The 19,798-nt window shown below is 35.0% G+C and overlaps 6 protein-coding genes across 19 annotated transcripts in view; 3 read left to right on the top strand and 3 right to left on the bottom strand.

The window, feature by feature from the left end:
* Positions 1-1,958, bottom strand: part of LOC6647057 (tight junction protein ZO-1) — an 87,170-nt gene extending 85,212 nt beyond the window's left edge. For 2 of the 6 annotated variants that reach the window (XM_023178288.2, XM_023178298.2), the window contains exon 1: positions 974-1,954. In XM_023178288.2, coding sequence (XP_023034056.1) covers positions 974-1,529 — 556 coding nt within the window. In that variant the 5' untranslated portion in view covers positions 1,530-1,954. Of the gene's footprint in view, positions 1-973 lie in introns of all 6 variants that reach the window. The other 4 variants (XM_023178297.2, XM_023178296.2, XM_023178299.2 and 1 more) reach the window with 3 other exon arrangements.
* Positions 1,959-4,857: 2,899 nt separating this feature from the next.
* Positions 4,858-5,773, top strand: LOC26528804. The gene is made up of 5 exons (XM_023178222.2): positions 4,858-4,989; positions 5,060-5,104; positions 5,159-5,233; positions 5,285-5,386; positions 5,445-5,773. The coding sequence occupies exons 1-5, from the start codon at positions 4,926-4,928 to the stop codon at positions 5,645-5,647; spliced, it is 489 nt and encodes a 162-aa protein (XP_023033990.1). The 5' UTR covers positions 4,858-4,925; the 3' UTR covers positions 5,648-5,773.
* A 1,155-nt stretch (positions 5,774-6,928) lies between these two features.
* Positions 6,929-13,347, bottom strand: LOC6647420 (maternal effect protein oskar). 2 transcript variants are annotated; one of them, XM_023178733.2, is made up of 4 exons: positions 12,828-13,347; positions 12,062-12,568; positions 7,330-8,023; positions 6,929-7,245 (listed from the first exon to the last, which is right to left on the bottom strand). In XM_023178733.2, exons 1-4 carry the CDS (start codon positions 13,330-13,332, stop codon positions 7,143-7,145), a joined length of 1,809 nt encoding a protein of 602 aa, XP_023034501.2. In that variant the 5' UTR covers positions 13,333-13,347; the 3' UTR covers positions 6,929-7,142. The 2 variants fall into 2 exon arrangements, with proteins under 2 accessions (XP_023034501.2, XP_046869525.1); XM_047013569.1 differs by lacking the exons at positions 6,929-7,245; positions 7,330-8,023 and adding an exon at positions 10,967-11,283 and having other exon boundaries at positions 11,368-12,568.
* On the top strand, positions 8,778-9,860 carry LOC124462121. 4 transcript variants are annotated; one of them, XR_006955396.1, is made up of 5 exons: positions 8,778-8,913; positions 8,984-9,028; positions 9,083-9,157; positions 9,220-9,473; positions 9,532-9,860. XR_006955396.1 is itself a non-coding variant. In XM_047013570.1 (4 exons), exons 1-4 carry the CDS (start codon positions 8,850-8,852, stop codon positions 9,373-9,375), a joined length of 351 nt encoding a protein of 116 aa, XP_046869526.1. In that variant the 5' UTR covers positions 8,778-8,849; the 3' UTR covers positions 9,376-9,860. The 4 variants fall into 4 exon arrangements, 1 of the variants encoding a protein (XP_046869526.1); XR_006955395.1 differs by having other exon boundaries at positions 9,209-9,473; positions 9,537-9,860; XR_006955394.1 differs by having other exon boundaries at positions 9,209-9,473.
* A 389-nt stretch (positions 13,348-13,736) lies between the features above and the next one.
* LOC6647421 (succinate--CoA ligase [ADP-forming] subunit beta, mitochondrial) lies at positions 13,737-17,689 on the top strand. 5 transcript variants are annotated; one of them, XM_047013566.1, is made up of 10 exons: positions 13,737-13,807; positions 13,882-13,960; positions 14,367-14,470; positions 14,927-15,079; positions 15,150-15,312; positions 15,375-15,642; positions 15,766-15,768; positions 16,086-16,510; positions 16,579-16,748; positions 17,277-17,689. In XM_047013566.1, exons 2-10 carry the CDS (start codon positions 13,892-13,894, stop codon positions 17,497-17,499), a joined length of 1,578 nt encoding a protein of 525 aa, XP_046869522.1. In that variant the 5' UTR covers positions 13,737-13,807; positions 13,882-13,891; the 3' UTR covers positions 17,500-17,689. The 5 variants fall into 5 exon arrangements, with proteins under 5 accessions (XP_046869522.1, XP_023034004.2, XP_023034003.1 ...); XM_023178236.2 differs by lacking the exon at positions 15,766-15,768; XM_023178235.2 differs by lacking the exon at positions 17,277-17,689 and having other exon boundaries at positions 13,738-13,807; positions 16,579-17,196.
* Positions 17,685-19,798, bottom strand: LOC6647422 (beta-catenin-like protein 1). The gene is made up of 4 exons (XM_002070247.3): positions 19,674-19,798; positions 18,153-19,589; positions 17,885-18,080; positions 17,685-17,807 (listed from the first exon to the last, which is right to left on the bottom strand). The coding sequence occupies exons 1-4, from the start codon at positions 19,701-19,703 to the stop codon at positions 17,722-17,724; spliced, it is 1,749 nt and encodes a 582-aa protein (XP_002070283.1). The 5' UTR covers positions 19,704-19,798; the 3' UTR covers positions 17,685-17,721.

Below are 19,798 nucleotides of genomic sequence, written 5' to 3'. Positions count from 1 at the left end.
TAATAATAATAACTTTACTTAACAATATATAAGCAATATTTTATAATGTTAATTTTTTTTTTTAATTTTTAACTATCGTGTGCTGGTTTATTCAAATCGACTGCTTGCAACTACTTAAAAATAATTCAAATTTCGAATGTTCATGTACTTGGATTTTAAAGATCTCATAAATAAATAGTCATAAGTTTTATAGTCATAACTATCTAAAATGGTTATTAATTTATATTAACCAAAATTATTAGCTTGCTCATGCCTTATATGATTAATTGCGTAATTAATTAATAACATATTTAAACTTTTAATAGTTTCCAATTATTAAATTGGTTGCCAAAATTTTTAATAATGGTATTACAACATTTTTGAATCTTTGATTAAGTTGGTTAAAATTTTGCAAACTCTGTAGTAAAGTTTTTCTTTTTTAAAAAACTCTGAAAAGACTTTTACTCTCAAGAATTTCTATTATTATTTCTCTTATCTCATGCCAAGATGTGACCAGATAGTTGCTGATAAGACTTATCAAGAAAACAACACAAATAGCTGAAAAAATGCTTTGAGAAAATGTGATTTAATATTGTCACTTCCTTTTTAGACTACAAGAATTCTGGCACCTGCTTTAACATTTACGCCTAGAGAGAATGATCTATAATACTGTCAATTATAATAATTATTATTTTTCTTATATAGAGATCGAAATAGGCGTGAACTCCCACGTAAGCCGACTTCCTTTAAAAAAAAAACCAAAAACTCCCACACCGGGCAAGAGAGAATCAAACTAAAGAGAAACAAAACCAATTAGCAAGCGACAGCAAAAATTTTAAGAACCGATCGCAGGCAATTTACCTGCATAATTTAGCATTATGTAGATGGAACACCTGAATCTTGAAGAACCGGTTAAGAATATTGTGTGTGTGTGTGTGTTGTTTTGTTTTTGTTTTTTTTGGGATGGGGGAAGGGGAAGGTGACTGAAACTTACCATTTTTGAGTCGATCATTAATTAAATCCTCGATCAGCTGTGGACACTCACACTCGATGGCATAGCAGAATTGTTTAAATTTCTCAAATCCATTTTTTGCAATAATCTCTATGAGATTGGAACACTGCAGACGCAGGAACTCGGCATCGCTGGCCACAGAGGGCGTTAGCGAGCGATTATCGCTCTGGACATGATCGTGATCACCATTGACACTGGCACTGCGCGATGAGCTGGCCAAACTGGAGCTATAGATTTCAGCTCCAATGGGAACACTGGCTCCACTGCCACCGCTTCCACCACTTCCGCTGCTGGCAACGGCACTCAGTTTTCGCTTAGTTTTTACACTCGACGGAGCACTACCCGTGTCCAGGTGTGATCCTGTGCCCGTGCCAGCTGTTGCCTGATATGGCTTTAATAGCATATCTTCCTCCTCCTGACTTAGTACCGAATTCTTGACCAACACAGCCAAGAGATCAGTACTGCCCAGATCCAGCATAATGCGTTCCTGATGCCGCGAGAGTAAAGATCGTACCTCCTCCTCCTCTTCGCGCGTCATTTTTCTTACTTTTTATTTTTTCTTTGCTTACCACACTCACTCACACACAGACACTTGCAATCAGTTGTTTGCAGTGCACTTTTTCTTTTCTTGATGTTGTTGTTGTTGCTGTTGCTGTCGTACTTTTAGTGTACTTTTCACCCACACACAAACATACGTATTTTCATTTCGTGTTTTCGAAGAACTGCGTCTTGTCGTTAGATGAAATCGCGCGCCATTTCGTTGATTAGAATTTACCGTTGCATGCACCCTTTTTCGCGCCTATTCCAAAATTTGTTGTTTACAAATGCAATCTTTTGAATTTATTCAGTATTATTTCACATTCGGCATTATCGCAATGCATCTATGACTTTGCTGCATTGTATATAAACAAATACGGCGCGCCTTCGCAGCTGCGGCAGTAACACAACCGCCCGCGTCAAAATCAAAAAAAAACTAGCCACAACAACGAAGAGTGTGACCAGCACTCAGGAGGTTATAATGCCAAAAAGTGTGACCAGCTATCGATGGATTTCGCCTAGTCACTTATCGATAATAGTATATCGATAGTTTTTCCTTATCGAAATTCAAAAGAAGCGCTTTGAAATTTTCATGGAATTTTATTTCGAACAATTAGAAAATTTAGCAATTATGCAGTGGTGCCAAAATATGCGAAAACTTGTCTTTCTTTTATTCCTATTTTAAGCGATTTAATCAGTGTTAATGAACAGTTTTAATTTATAGCTTTGAGTTGTTTACTCTGTGAAACGGTGAATATTAAGTCTTTCACTGGAAGTCTGAATCGCTATTTAGTTGCTTAAGACAAATTAATTAATATATTATGGTTATTTTAATGAATCAATCAGAATTGGAAACACGATTCATCTCTCTAAATTGAAGTTTAATTAGCCGAAGCTCTTCTGGACCGCACAGAAAATACATGATTTCCACCTGAAATGTGTGTGCCAATCAGATAAAAGATAATCGTCCACAGAGCACAAAAGACTCTCTAATTACACATCTGTATCTGTAGTGCAGTCAAACTCCACTTGTTTCTGTATCTTTGTGATTGGGCCTCGATAATACCAAATTATTACAGATGTTCAGTCCACAGACTGAGCGAGCGGATAAGGATAATTAAAGGAAGTGCGTGATTGTTGGGAAACAAAGAATATTGTAACAAGAATCTCGCAACAACATGCATGTGTTTACACTAGATGGGAATTCCTAACATATTTTAGATATTTCATGCTATACATCAAGAGGCAATCAACAAATTAACAGGTGGGTGACTGCACTCACCCACTCAAAAAGCGAGAAACAAATTGTATGCATAAATTGATTCGATTTAATAATTGCCCAACCAATGCAAAAACCAACTTGATATAACCTCGCTGCCGTAAACAACAACAACTACTGGTACTCCAAGGTGGCTGGTGGGGGGCGGATTTGGAGGCTGTTCTATACCATATAATTTATGCGAAAATGTGGTTTGGGCCCATTGAAAAGTGTCGCTCAATTTAAAGCAGTAAATTGCCGTCTGTCTCCACAATATGCTAGTCACTTTAATGAAAACACACAAAAAGGGTCTTCAATCAGAAGAGGAAAGTTCTATGAGAGAAGAATGCTGAAAAATTACTATAATTCGCAACAATTACTCAATGATGTGGAATGTCCATAAATATTTGTTTGAAAAGATAAAAATAAATTGAATGGGGCAGATTAAATATACTCCAAAAACGTGTAAGAGGAGCACTTGATGCGTTCAAATTTCAACTCTCTACGTGTTTTTCCATTCCAAATTGGAAATCAAAAGTTTCAGTATTGCTAGATTATAAAGAATACTTTAAAGTTTAAATATAAAATGGATTAAGCACATTTGGTTTAATACATATCTTATAAACAGGTACACTCATTTGCGTGAAATATATGAAATACTTAACCAATCAAGGAATTACATTACATCTATATAAGGCGAATTTCGCTTAAATTCAACTGTTTCATAGAAAAATGTGGTAATTGTATTGAGTAATTCGGATCTGCTGAAGCTTATTGTAAGTCTTAAGAGAGCATCTAGTTTATTGGAATTACTTTTCAATATTATTAAATTGAAATTCACATTACCATATTCCAAAAAGAGTATGACAAAGTAAACTCTTTTGTTGCATGAACGTCATTTATTTACATTAACAATTCTTATTTCTGTTATATGTACGTACTTATATACTATTTCTTTCTGTCAACCCTAAGCTAACCATTAGCAATACCAAATAAATCGCTTGTAAAAGGGATTAAATTTTGCATGTACAAATCCTCTTACTATAATTATTTAGTATGGCTAGTCACGTCTCCGGAGCTTCCTTTGCAATCAAGAGGCAAGCGCTTGTTTGTGTCCAAGTCCAAGTTGTGTCTGTTGCATTTCCTCGTTGGGGGTAAGTCCACCATCCCATGCTGATTGGAGGGTTGTCTTATAGACAATTCATCAAAGTCATCAAAGTTACGGCCAACCCTCACAATAATAATATTCTCGCTCCTTCTTCGTATTCTTGTTCTTCAGTTGTTGTTTCCAGGTGCAATTGCGTCTGATAATCATCTGGGAATTGAGTCAATGGCAACTTCACTCCATTTCGTCGATTACCAAGGAACACAAGGAGCACGTGGTTATTCTCTATGGATTTTAATGATTTCGTAATTACTTATTACGGATTCACTTTATCCTGAAAGCGAGTAAAGATTAAGTGCTAGAGAAAACTCATAAAATGGTAAATATGGAAATAAAGCCGTGAAGAAAATAGAGCAGGTGATAATTGTATTTAAATATACATTTTAATGTATTTACTTATCTTAAAAAAGAACCAGCGTATTAAAATATCAACAACAACGCATAAAGCAGGGGAGTCACTGAAAGAATTTCTTCCTATCACCTTTAAGCCTAAAGTTCCAAGAACTTTCATTTTATTTAAATTTCAAACTCATTAAAATATCAAAAATATCGAAAATAGTCTACACTGCATTTTCAATAAAAGTTCTGAATGATACTATAGGCTATTTGATAGAGAGTTAGAGAAATCAAAAACAAAGTCACGAAGAGTGACTTTTCTCAATTATCATATTTGTCAATTTGTTAAAGTTTTTGCTCAAGATCGGATGACTATATCAAACAGCTCCCATACAAACTAGCAGTCAATTTTGACGCGATTGTCATAAAAATTATAATTTGTCATTTTAATGACTGTGTCGAATTAAATCAAAATCTGGTAACTAGTGTGAGAAATTGCCTTGTCAAGAACAAATGAAATTCTACATCTTTCGATATATCCAATTTATTTAAAATAATTTGATTTGTTTCAAACTTTCCAGTTTCCATCTTATCATTCCGAAGCTAAGTATAAATCTATCAATTGCTCAATATAGACGATGATATTGTTAGTTTTTTTTTGTGTATGTTCATTTCTGAAGTTCACCGATTCCGAACTACCTTGTAAGATACGATAACAGTTGAGATAAAGTTGTACATATTTTAATAAAAATTGATTTTCTTCAACATTTAGTGGAATATTGTACGGAACTGATAAATTATGACATATTATATAAAGGTAACTATAGGATTTTATATTCCAAATGTACAATTAATTAATCTATTTAAATAGAATGTTTACAAAACGCAAAAACTATTCCATTATCATATAAAACCAGATGTAAGGAATATAAAAAAGATGGTCAAGGTAAGTGGTTAAATTTGTTAATGCATTCGATAAAATATTTCATATTTTTAGATTGCGAAAAGCTTTTTAAGCATATTTCAAAGGTAACTACAACCACTTCAAAAAGATATATTAAAAGACGGAATCTACAAGATTTAAAACATTCAAAACAGAGTAAGCATTTCAAATTGTTTAAAGCATCTAACTAACTTATAGTTATCTACTTATCTAGAACAGCGTGAGAGTCATACAAGACCTAAGCATCAACAACGCCGTTTAAAGTCTTCCAAAAATGATAACTCTTTCAGCAAAAATAAGAAGACGTATAATCCTAACGAAAAATACCTTGAAATCATGGATAAATGTTTGAAGAAAAAATACACTATATCGTTTATCAAGTGTTTGAAAGACAATGGGTTTTCAGCACTAAGTTGAAAGTTCGGATTTTTAAAACAAATGAATCCAAAACTTGGTGCAACAAAATTGTCAACAAAATCTTATTTCGTTTTAATGTTCTTTATTATGAATAAATTGACGGAATAATATGATGAATGTGCAAAACTTTAACTTTTTATTTCAATGCATACAATTAGACTTTATGCCACTAAAAATGGGCATTCTTTCCACTGTGCACTGGTGAAGAATATTTCTGCAATGTTTTTTTAATGGATCTCATCGGTGCAACTGTTTTTCTATATCAATTTATATTTATTTAATGTTACACTTTTCAATATTTCTATATATGTAATACATATTATGTCTTCTGATGTATAAGTATATCTGTACATCTGGAAAACTTTCTTCAATTTTCATTTGAAAATTTGAATTTCTTATAGATTCGTTTCCATTCATAGATTTTATGCAAAGATGCTAATAAATTTCCCTTTTTTTTTGGAATTTTTTATTTGATTTTAACAATTTTTTTTTGGATTTTACATTGCTTGTTATAGTTGGACAAAAAAAAAAGATCACGATCATGACATCACATCACCACATACAAATAACATTTAAACATATAGTTGACAATAAATAAGTTTTAAATAGAACTATTAAATAGAATTTTATACAATTGCAATTATTTAAGATATCTATTTGTGTGAGTTAACATTGTTTTTAGCTAATTTATGCTACACTGAATAAATGATATACTTGGCGCGCATTTTTGATTAAATTTAGCATATTAATCAAACAGTGTAAACTCTATTTGTTTTATAAACTTTTCAAAAAAAAAAACAAAAAAGAAAGAAAAGGAAATGTAACGAAAAATACGAAAAACAAATGCTTCAACTTCAAACTGCTTATTAAAAAAGAAAATCAGCCGCGGCGTTGATTTTCCCCAAGCTTGAATGTGAAGTGAGGCGAATTGCATTTTCATAATTAGAATGTCAAAATATAAGAAACAAAACTCTAGAATGTATAAAGCAGAAAGAGATAGTTCTTCTTATACATGAGCTTGGTTTATATTCGGACAAAACGAAAGAATAATGGAAACAAATTATATAACATTGCAATGTTACCGAAAAAGTCTTCTCAAAGAGATGACTAAGAAAAACTAATTGATAGGGAAAAATTATGTTGCAAGAAAAAGGAAATCTTTTGAATATACAACTCATCGAAAAAATTTTATAACAACCTTTTTTTTTTTGTTTTGGGATAGAAGCAAAAGTTTGTGACAAAAATTTTAAGGAATTGTAACCAAAAGATTTCGAATAGTTATTTTAAAACTAACACAAAAAACACATAACATTTAAGGGACACTAAGACGAATACAGACAAATACAATACACATAAACATAAAACACATTAAAAATCAAACATATAGACTTATGAAATTATTAGATTGGAAAATCCTAAAACAGCGTGCCGTCATTTTTGAAAATGAAATTGGTAAAATCTTCTCCCTCTTCAACTGGTGCCAGACCACAGATACTCAATACTCCAAATTAGCTTCAATCATTTGTAAAACGCGTTGTCGTCCGATTTTATTCCAAAACACATAAGGTTCTTTGGAACCAGTGACAGCACGTGGACCACTGAAAAAGAGAGGTTATTATAGGTTATTATATCATCTAATAGCAAACCTAACCTAAAGAGTTTAATTTCTGATCGTAACTTACTTTTGATAGCAATCGAATAGCACTATGCCCTTATCATTGATGAGACACGAGTGAATATCAATCACTTTCAGATGTCTGCACTCTTTTCGTATAAACTTGTTGAAACGATTGATTTTCTCACAAGTTGCTTGATCGTGCCGGTAATTGGCCAAGGGGGCCAAGGTGGTAATTACAGGTATGAATCTCCGATTGTGCATTTCCTTGATAAGCTGACGAAAATCATGTTCAATCTGAACCAAAGGTCTGCCGCGCATTATGTCGACAGAACCAATGTTGACAATTATTTGAGTTTGTTCCGGAAGCTCTACGTGGCATACATTTTGTCGGGCAGCATTGATGGTTTGTCCCGATATACAAAGGCCCGATTGGAGAACTTTGGAGTATTTCTTGAAACGACATTTCAATTCCATGCGGGCGAGATACAAGAGAAAATCATCGCCCAAGAGAGGAAAGTCCAGCAAATAAGCATCGTAATCCGAATTAATGGTAAAAATCGAATCCGTTTGCGAATTACTGGAGATGGTAGTGGTCGTGGGAGTACGAGAATAATCACCACGTCGTCTTTTTCGTGATGATAGATCAGATTGGATAGTCGGCACCGATATGGTTGAAGGCGGAGGCGGCGGTATTAGAAAATTATGAAACTGTTGTGCAGAAGGTGGGCAAGTTGGTGGTTGTTGCTGGAGCTCCGCAACTGGTGGTTCACAATATGGTTGCTGTTGATAATGTTGTTGCTGCTGCTGATAATGATTGTTCAAATGATTCCAGTTATCCTGATAACACCTGTTGGACTCTCCCACAGCCTTGGCCAGTTGCTGGGGAGTGGTCACTGCGGTCTCCACTGCCTGTAACTGCATTGAGAAAATATGGAAATGAAGCCTTGAAGAAAATAGAGCAGGTGATAATTGTATTTAAATATACATTTTAATGTATTTACTTATCTTAAAAAAAAACCAGCGTATTGAAATATCAACAAAAACAAAATAAAGCAAGGGAGTCACTGAAAGAATTTCTTCCTATCACCTTTAAGCCTAAAGTTCCAAGTACTTTCATTTTATTTAAATTTCAAACTCATTAAAATATCAAAAATATCGAAAATATAAAGTCTACACTGCATTTTCAATAAAAGTTCTGAATGATACTATAGGCTATTTGATAGAGAGTTAGAGAAATCAATAGCAAAGTCACGAAGAGTGACTTTTCTCAATTATCATATTTGTCAATTTGTTAAAGTTTTTGCTCAAGATCGGATGACTATATCAAACAGCTCCCATACAAACCAGCAGTCAATTTTGACGCGATTGTCATAAAAATTATAATTTGTCAGTTTAATGACTGTGTCGAATTAAATCAAAATCTGGTAACTAGTGTGAGAAATTGCCTTGTCAAGAACAAATGAAATTCTACATCTTTCGATATATCCAATTTATTTAAAATAATTTGATTTGTTTCAAACTTTCCAGTTTCCATCTTATCATTCCGAAGCTAAGTATAAATCTATCAATTGCTCAATATAGACGATGATATTGTTAGTTTTTTTTTGTGTATGTTCATTTCTGAAGTTCACCGATTCCGAACTACCTTGTAAGATACGATAACAGTTGAGATAAAGTTGTACATATTTTAATAAAAATTGATTTTCTTCAACATTTAGTGGAATATTGTACGGAACTGATAAATTATGACACATTATATAGAGGTAGCTACATTTTTTTATATTCCAAATGTACAATTAATTAATCTATTTAAATAGAATGTTTACATAACCCAAAAACTATTCCATTATCGTATAAAACCAGATGTAAGGAATATAAAAAAGATGGTCGAGGTAAATGGTTAAATTAGTTAATGCATTCGATAAAATATTTCATATTTTTAGAGTGCAAAAAGCTTTTTAAGCATATTTCAAAGGTAACTACACGTAAGAAGAAGCACCGTTTTACCGCCAGAGTTACATGCCCCACATGCCCTACTACTACTAAGTACTACTACTACTACTACAACCACTACTACAACTACCACTACAAGCACTACAAGATCTACTAAAATCATTGCCGAAGAGTGCATTGGTGCTGGCCCATCATATTGTACAATAAAATATCTTATAAAAAGGAATCCACAAGATTTAAAACATTCGAAACAGAGTAAGCATTTCAAATTGTTTAAAGCATCTAACTAACTTATAGTTATCTACTTATCTAGAACAGCGTGAGAGTCATACAAGACCTATGCATCAACAACGCCGTTTAAAGTCTTCCAAAAATGATAACTCTTTCAGGAAAAATAAGAAGACGTATAATCCTAACGAAAAAAACCTTGATATCATGGATAAATGTTTGAAGAAAAAATACACTATATCGTTTATCAAGTGTTTGAAAGACAATGGATTCTAAGCACTGAGTTGAAAGATCGGATTTTTAAAACAAATGAATCCGAAACTCGGTGCAACAAAATTGTCAACAAAATCTTATTTCGTTTTAATGTTCTTTATTATGAATAAATTGACGGAATAATATGATGAATGTGCAAAACTTTAACTCTTTATTTCAATGCATACAATTAGACTTTATGCCACTAAAAACGGGCATTCTTTCCACTGTGCATTGGTAAAGAATATTTCTGCAATGTTTTTTATATTTATTTTATGTTACACTTTTCAATATTTATATATAATATTATGTCTTCTGATGTATATAAGTATATCTGTACATCTGGAAAACTTTGTTCAATTTTCATTTGTTAGTTTTGTTTTATAGATCCGCTTCCATTCATAGATTTTATGCAAAGATGCTAATAAATTTCCCTTTTTTTGGAATTTTTTATTTGATTTTAACAATTTTTTTTTGGATTTTACATTGCTTGTTATAGTTGGACAAAAAAAAAAGATCACGATCATGACATCACATCACCACATATAAATAACATTTAAACATATAGTTGACAATAAATAAGTTTATAAATATAACTATTAAATAGAATTTTATACAATTGCAATTATTTAAGATATCTATTTGTGTGAGTTAACATTGTTTTTAGCTAATTTATGCTACACTGAATAAATGATATACTTGGCGCGCATTTTTGATTAAAGTTAGCATATTAATCAAACAGTGTAAACTATATTTGTTTTATAAACTTTTCAAAAAAAAAAAAAAACAAAAAAGAAAGAAAAGGAAATGTAACGAAAAATACGAAAAACAAATGCTTCAACTTCAAACTGCTTATTAAAAAAGAAAATCAGCCGCGGCGTTGATTTTCCCCAAGCTTGAATGTGAAGTGAGGCGAATTGCATTTTCATAATTAGAATGTCAAAATATAAGAAACAAAACTCTAGAATGTATAAAGCAGAAAACGATAGTTCTTCTTATACATGAGCTTGGTTTATATTCAGACAAAACAAAAGAATAATGGAAACAAATTATATAACATTGCAATGTTACCGAAAAAGTCTTCTCAAAGAGATGACTAAGAAAAACTAATTGATAGGGAAAAATTATGTTGCAAGAAAAAGAAAATCTTTTGAATATACAACTCATCGAAAAATTTTTATAACAACCTTTTGTTTTTTTTTGGGATAGAAGCAAAAGTTTGTGACAAAAATTTTAAGGAATTGTAACCAAAAGATTTCGAATAGTTATTTTAAAACTAACACAAAAAACACATAACATTTAAGGGACACTAAGACGAATACAGACAAATACAATACACATAAACATAAAACACATTAAAAATCAAACATATAGACTTATGAAATTATTAGATTGGAAAATCCTAAAACAGCGTGCCGTCATTTTTGAAAATGAAATTGGTAAAATCTTCTCCCTCTTCAACTGGTGCCAGACCACAGATACTCAATACTCCAAATTAGCTTCAATCATTTGTAAAACGCGTTGTCGTCCGATTTTATTCCAAAACACATAAGGTTCTTTGGAACCAGTGACAGCACGTGGACCACTGAAAAAGAAAGGTTATTATAGGTTATTATATCATCTAATAGCAAACCTAACCTAAAGAGTTTAATTTTTGATCGTAACTTACTTTTGATAGCAATCGAATAGCACTATGCCCTTATCATTGATGAGACATGAGTGAATATCAATCACTTTCAGATGTCTGCACTCTTTTCGTATAAACTTGTTGAAACGATTAATTTTCTCACAAGTTGCTTGATCGTGCCGGTAATTGGCCAAGGGGGCCAAGGTGGTAATTACAGGTATGAATCTCCGATTGTGCATTTCCTTGATAAGCTGACGAAAATCATGTTCAATCTGAACCAAAGGTCTGCCGCGCATTATGTCGACAGAACCAATGTTGACAATTATTTGAGTTTGTTCCGGAAGCTCTACGTGGCATACATTTTGTCGGGCAGCATTGATGGTTTGTCCCGATATACAAAGGCCCGATTGGAGAACTTTGGAGTATTTCTTGAAACGACATTTCAATTCCATGCGGGCGAGATACAAGAGAAAATCATCGCCCAAGAGAGGAAAGTCCAGCAAATAAGCATCGTAATCCGAATTAATGGTAAAAATCGAATCCGTTTGCGAATTACTGGAGATGGTAGTGGTCGTGGGAGTACGAGAATAATCACCACGTCGTCTTTTTCGTGATGATAGATCAGATTGGATAGTCGGCACCGATATGGTTGAAGGCGGAGGCGGCGGTATTAGAAAATTATGAAACTGTTGTGCAGAAGGTGGGCAAGTTGGTGGTTGTTGCTGGAGCTCCGCAACTGGTGGTTCACAATATGGTTGCTGTTGCTGTTGATAATGTTGTTGTTGCTGCTGCTGATAATGATTGTTCAAATGATTCCAGTTATCCTGATAACACCTGTTGGACTCTCCCACAGCCTTGGCCAGTTGCTGGGGAGTGGTCACTGCGGTCTCCACTGTCTGTAACTGCATCGTTTTCGCCATCATAATGTTGGGCATCTTTTCATATTCATTGAGATTGTTCTCCAATGCGTCCAGAGTACATCGCTTATATTGCGATCTCCAGGAACGCGGTGGCTGTGGAAACTTTTGCTGTTCCTGCTTGGATTCGATGTTAAAGTAATCATTGCGTTGCCGCTGATTAATAATCATTTCGTGCAGATGGCGAGTTTCCTTTTTGGGCTTGATGTTAAAAATTCTGGTGCCCGTCTCGCGGCACTCGGCGGTCACGTTTGGTATGGTTAATAGGAAATCTGTGATATTTTCGTGCACTGGAAAGTGATTGCCCGTCAGAGATCGATATTCCCCTAAAGAAATAAAGGTTAATTTAGAACTTAGTATTTAAAAAAAAAAATATTTAATCTTAAGATTAAAAATGCCTGCCGAAAAAAGGATTAAAATGATGGAAATTTTTTGCAAATTGTTAAATTTACATTTTTTTATTGTGTAATCTTGACTTTTGAAGGAAAAAAACGTGCTAATTAGTAACCGTATAACGGTTAATGAAAAAAAAAGCTCTTTATTTAAGGCCACGTCGATTTGAAGGGGTTATAGTGAATAACTTACTTTTGATGTTCGATATCGTGATTCCATTCTGAGCATGGGCAAGCAATATTCCACGTATTTCACTATCAATATCCGGATTCTCATCTCGCACACTCAAGTGCAAACTCTCTAAGATGGTCATTTTGCTAGTTTCGTTGATCAATGTGGATGAAAAGAGTCTTGTCACCGTCTCCAGCTGCAGCTGGTGATGATGATGATGGTCAACTACTACTAATTCGGGTTGAAATTTCGATTCAGTTTCTAAATTTTCTTTTCGGGAGTTCCAAAATTTCCTTAGTTTTTTAATGTAGGTGGCTTTCTCACCGAATATGGTATAATCGGCTTTAATAAAAATTCTATAGAACTGCCCGTTGCACAATGTGGGTGATTTTTGTTGAAGATTTTGGCGCAACTGGTGGAAACACGTGGTCAGGCGTTCTCTCAATGCCAGCAGACGATGCTGCTGATTTTGACTGGAATTCTTAGTGATCGGCACGCTGTTGGATTCACTTCTGAGTGTCGCCATCGTTTTCACGAAAGTGAGAGGTGGCGGAGAAAGAGAATCAATGTAGTCTCTTGGTATTTGTGCGTCTGTGTGAGTGGGAGAGAGTTTGCGGTATTGAATATGAAAAATTAACTGTTTTTTAATTTCTTTGCTTTTTGTGATTGGCTTTAGGGTGGCTCATCTACTTTAACTTGGAAAACTTGATTAATTCGATTAAATTTAGCCGTTTTACGTGCCAAACACGCAGCTAAATTTAATAATAATATTTATAACTCTTAAATTTAATTTAAGCTTTAAATAAAATATTTTTAAATTTGCCGCCAAATTTGCAACATTGAACCAATGAGTGCAACTTCAACCGATGAATCGAACATTTGGTGCCAACGTCGAATCAATGATGAACCAACCAATGAGCGTTCGGAGCTAGTTCCATCGCTTAGTCTAGTGTGGCCAGACTTCAGACGGGATTCCCAAAAAGCAGGCGAGGGCGAAAAAAGTAAAAAAAGAAATTCATACGAAATTTATAGTTCATTTAAGTCAGTTAGTAAATTATTCACATCTTGTTTTTAGAATCAGCAAAATGGCTTCATTCTTGGCTCGCTCCAGTTGTTCATTAATCGAATCAGTTAAACCAAAAACAGTTACAAAGGTAAGAAGTGCTGCAATGCAAATGAATTTTTTACATAATAATGGCACAGCAGCTAGACAGGGATAGCGCTTGATGCACCCTCTCACTCCCTCACTTGCCACCTGACCGACCGTTGGCAATTTTAAATTGTTCTTTTTTTAATGTGACGCAATTTAGGAGACTTATCAAGGGAGATGAGAGACCTTGAACCCATTCTTTTTATCAATGGGAACATATGACAGGCAACCTGTTGTTGTTGTTGTTATTGTTGTTCTTGCTGTTGCCGTGCCCACTAATTAAGTAAAAATTGAGACTTAATCTATGTGAATTAAATTTGGTTATCATCGTGACTCTTGAACAAGATTTGTGGTTTATTGTGATTGTGATAGTGATTCATTCGATCGTCATCGGGTTTTTCTTTTTGCAGATCCTCAACTATGCCCCCGTTGCTCTCCAACAACTGAGAAATCTGAATGTCCAGGAGCATGTCTCGTATACCCTGCTCAATGAAAGTGACATACCAACACCACGGTGAGTATTAATCCAAAAACAAGGGACAGGGTCCCTCTATGATGGAGTCTGTGGTCCGGTCCAAAGTCGACAAAAAGTGCCGCGTTGGACTTTGTCTTTTGCTGTTTTTTTTTCTTTCCCAAACATCATTTGTCTGCGTAGTCAGTCGTCTTATAGTTCGCATTAATTAGCAACTTTGGTAAACAAATCAGATAAGATTAACAATTTTCTATAGGATTGATTATAAACTGGCAGAGGTCAGTAACGTTGATAAGAAATTGCATTCACGTCTGAATAAGTCTAAAATACTTTACTCATACTAAGATTAACTGGTTCAACCAGTTTTACCAAAACGCCGGTTTTTTATTAGAGTTTTTCAAGCATTTTCAAACTTTATAAAATGAGTCACTGTGTTTGAAGGTTTTTTCCCCTTGACCCAAATTTTGTAGACAGTTGATTTAATGTTACTTTTTTTAGCTTTGCTGTGGCCAAGAACGGAAAGGAAGCTCATGATATTGCCACAAAATTGAAAACAGATAACTTGGTCCTGAAGGCACAAGTTTTGGCTGGTGGTCGCGGCAAGGGTGCCTTTAAGAATGGCCTTAAAGGCGGAGTCCGTGTGGTCTATGAGTAAGTAAAATATTAAACAAAATCCACAAAAAAAAAATTATAAACAAATTTTATATATTTCTTTCTTTAGTCCCGAGAGTGCTGAGCAAATCACCTCAAAGATGGTTGACCAGCTTTTGGTTACCCGACAGACTGGAGCCGCCGGTCGTATTTGCAAAAAGGTCATGGTAGCCGAAAGAAAGTTTCCTCGACGTGAATTCTACTTTGCCGTAATGATGGAGCGTGCCTTTAATGTAAGTCAACAACATAATTATTTTTAAATATGAAAATTGTTCTTAATATCATACTTTTACAGGGACCAGTTTTGATTGCCTCCAAGGAGGGTGGCGTTGACATTGAGGAAGTAGCCAAAGAATCACCCGATGCCATTATCTATGAACCCATTGACATTACCAAGGGTCTGACCAATGAGCAAGCCGCCAAAATTGTGAATAAAGTTGGTCTCGGTGGCGACAATGCCGATGAGCATGTCCAAATGTTGCTCAATCTGTACAAGCTGTTTGTGAAAAAGGATGCTCTATTGGTGGAAATCAATCCTTATGCTGAAGATGCCATGACCGGCTGTAAGTCAAGTTTATTTTTTATTTAATATGTGTTTAATTTTAATTCTCATCTCTTCTAACTAATTCATATTTGTTCTGTTCATATTAACCTAAAACCATTTGTGTTGTTTTTCCAAACAAAAGGCTGTGAGTATATATAGCAAATTTATAATTTATATTTTTTTAAAGCATTCATGTCCTTGCTTAATAACTCCTTTTGGAATACAAGTTAATTCAGCAGCTCGAAAAGTAGAAAACTATGCTTATGCTTGAACTAAATTGTTGTGCAATGTCGTAACTAAAATACGATGTTCGATCTTTTACTGTAAATCAGAAATTAAATTATGTTAGTCTTGTCCCTATATTAACGTACATAGATATAATTTGCAAGGGTATTGAATGACTTTTGTATGCTGATATTTAATTGAGTATATTAATAATTATAACTAACATCTTTCCATTAGTCTTTGCATTGGATGCTAAACTCCGTTTCGATGACAATGCCGAATTCCGTCAAAAGGAGCTGTTCAGTCTGCGCGATTGGACCCAGGAGGATCCCAAAGAGGTCGAAGCTGCCAAATATAACTTGAATTACATTGCTCTCGATGGCACCATCGGATGCATGGTCAATGGTGCTGGTCTGGCCATGGCCACGATGGACATCATTAAACTGTATGGCGGTGAGCCAGCTAACTTCTTGGATGTGGGCGGTGGTGCTACAGCTGAAGCTGTTAAGGCTGCCTTCAAGATCATTACATCCGATAAGAAGGTCCTATGCATATTGGTTAACATTTTTGGTGGCATTATGCGTTGCGATGTCATTGCCGAAGGTATCATATCGGCTACTAAAGATCTGAACCTCAATATGCCAGTGGTTGTACGTCTACAGGTAAATCCTTTTTAATCCCTTAGATTTGCAGACTTATAAATACATCTCTCTTTCTATTGTGCGCATAGGGCACCAAAGTTAAGGAAGCTCGTGAATTGATTAGATCTTCCGGTCTGAAGATTCTGGCTCGTGATGATTTGGATAAGGCTGCCGATTTGGCTGTGCACTTGGCACAAATTGTGAAATTGGCCCGTGAAATGAAAATGGATGTCAACTTTGAGATTCCCGAGGCCCAAAAGTAGATACAATTTTTAACCAAACTAAACAATTTTCTCCTAAGTCAACACAAACAAGAACATTTAAACATTTACTCAACATTAGCCACAATGTAAAACAACAACAAGAACAAGATAAAACGCCCCATCGCTTCTCTAGTTAGAGTTTATCGTAAACGATTGATCGTTGATATGCTAAAAACAAATTTTTGCAAAAATTGTTCATGTTTAAAACATGAACAAATCGTCGAATAATCTTAATAATCCTTCGAGTTTTGCACCGAAAATCTTTTGTAAATGATTGTTAATGTTAACTCTGCACCGAAAATGGAAAAACTATCTATGAAATATTACGTGATTTTTGCAAAATTTTATTTATTTTATTTGAAAACTGCTTTGAAAGTAGTTGGAGATATATTGTGTATTATGCCAATTTAAATTAAACAAAATCCAACACCCACACACATCCAATACCAATTTAGTTTTTTAGTTTGTTACTCACATTTCCCTCACCTTATCACCTCATCCCTTCTCCCCCATCTCCCACTCAGCAAAACAGCAAGTGACAAAGATAAGAAGACTCAATGTAAAAATGACAAGCAAAATGACGATAAGGAGTTGGAAAAGAAATGCAAAGAAAAGGAGCTGGAAAATAAATGCAAAGAAAAGGAGCTGGAAAATAAATGCAAAGAAAAGGATCTGGAAAAGAAATGCAAAGAAAAGGAGCAGGAAAAGAAATGCAAAGACAAGGAGCAGGAAAAGAAATGCAAGTAGATAGATAGCAAAAAAGAAAGAATGCGAAACGCAAGACAAATAGGATGAAAACAACAGATGTAAAATAGCCTAGCTGAAACTGCTTTCGATTCGGCCAAGAATGTAATCATTAAACCAAAATTTTCAATTTACGCTTCAATCGGAATGCGTTTTAACATTTAATTTTATTAAATGAAAGGTAATTATTTGAGTTCTTCGTAGTGGTTTATTTTGAAATTACAATTAGAAACGATCTACTAGTGATAATATATGAGCCTGCTCCTGCTCCCGCCAATCTATGTCGCCGTCACCCAAATTACCAGCATATTCTGAAAGATAAATTGTGTCGTTAATAACTTTTCAATATTTCTTTCTAAATTGGCTTAGATGGTTTAGTTATATCTACCTCTCATAATGCTCCTAATAGTTTTCATAGAAGCTCCACGTAGGTTAAGTATCTTAAGGACGCGCTGTTTGACTGTGTCCGATGTGGCGCTGACCTCTAGGAGAATATAGTCAATTCGCTGGAGTGTAAAGAGTCCTCCGGTTAAACGTTTAATGTAATTGTTTTCAGCCTCTTCATCATCATCAACAGAAGGATCCTAAAGAAGAGTACAAAAAATATGTTTAGTTTAATTATAGAGGAATATTGTAATAACAATTCAATGACCAACCTTAATCTGTTGATCGATTTCTTTATCGATGGCCTCCACTTTGGCCAAGTATTTCAAATGCAACTCCAACAGACGGTCCACCTTTTCATGATCGTTTTCCGCGAATTTGGCCAACATGCGTTGCCGATGTGTGCCCTTGCAGTTCCTCAACATGGAGGCAATGACCGAAGCGACATGCTCCTCATGCTCATCGGCGGAAAGCAATCGCTGTTTATTCCTCTTTGGCGTTTTCATAAAGAGTGGAAATATGGTACGTAGACCGAGGATTTCTACAAATTTGTTACAATTCTCGCGGCCATCGGGTCCAGCCATGGCATGATCCAATACTTTGAGGGATCCATTGCGCGACATTTTCTTTTCGCGTAGCATTAGATTCATCAGCTGAAGTCCCTCACCGTTAAGGAAGCGATCTCGATTCTCAGGTGCCATCAAAGCTGAACATATGCAATTGAAAAGATTCTGCATAAATTCCTGTTCCTCATTACTCGCGGGATCGTGTCGTTTGTAGACAGCTAATTGTTGGAGCAAAACGTCAACACCATCTAAAGAGCCCAAGAGCAGACGATTCTCATTTTCAGTTTGAATGAGAATGGATAAAATTTCACTACAATATAATTTATTTGGATCAAAGGGACTTTTTCCCTTTAGACGCTTCAGAAGCCATGCCAGAAGACCTTGCTCGGCGGCCTCTTTGACGAATGCTCCCTCAATCTCCGTTAGATTCTCCACGATGGCCAACGTGTTGTGTACTCCATCGGATTCTTCTTTAATAGATTCATTAAGTCGCTCTAAATTCTGTACTAGTAAAGCACAAATTTGCTCGTTTCTTAGAGCCTCAATCAAGGCTTCGGCTCCTTCGCGACTTTCACCCAATATGTCCACATCGGTTACTTCTTGTAGCAGATCCACTACGGCTACAGCAATGTCTGTATTTTGATGGGCAATTAGTTCCAGTAGACTATGTAAACCGTGAAGTTCCACCAGCAAGGGATAGAGATCTGGCACTGTGGCTACTGCCTTTAGCTCTTGTATAACGCTATGAAGTTCTACCTCTGAATCCATGAATTTCTCGGGATTATCTGCGAACTTAATACGCATTTCCTGATTCTTTAAATTACGCTTCTCAAAGACCAAGATTAACTTTTTCAATCCTTGCTCGTCCAACACATCGCCATCGGCTTCTTCATTCTCCACATAACGTAGAATATTGAGACGCTCTTCCTCGGTCAGTTCCGGATCGAATTCATAACTATTTGATGTGGTGGCAGAAGAGGAGCTGGCCTGCTGTTGACTATATTTTGCCGTCTCCTTGGCCTCGGCAATGCGTCGCATACGTTTAGCCTTGTCATCCCGCTTACCCTCGCTGGAAGGTGGCTCCGAAGGCAATGCAAAGTCATCGTCTTCATCCTCATGGGGCCGCTTGGGTGTCTGTTCAGGCTGTTCAATGAGATTCAAGTATGGATTAGTTGATGGATTACAGCAGCCGGAAACTGCCCACAGCAAAGTGTGAAACCTTCAAACCTTAAAAGCCAACAGCTCGCCTATATCCATTTTGTTGTTATTTTAGTAATTGTTTACGTTTTCAACTCGAAATGATTTAAAATTAAAAAATTAAAGTTAAAAACTGTTATCGATGCTTTTGTAAA

Source organism: Drosophila willistoni, chromosome 3R (assembly GCF_018902025.1).
Source record: "Drosophila willistoni isolate 14030-0811.24 chromosome 3R, UCI_dwil_1.1, whole genome shotgun sequence".
Taxonomy (NCBI): Eukaryota; Metazoa; Arthropoda; class Insecta; order Diptera; family Drosophilidae; genus Drosophila; species Drosophila willistoni.
Note: the sequence above shows the minus strand (reverse complement) of the source record. Positions and strands in the feature narration are given on the sequence as shown.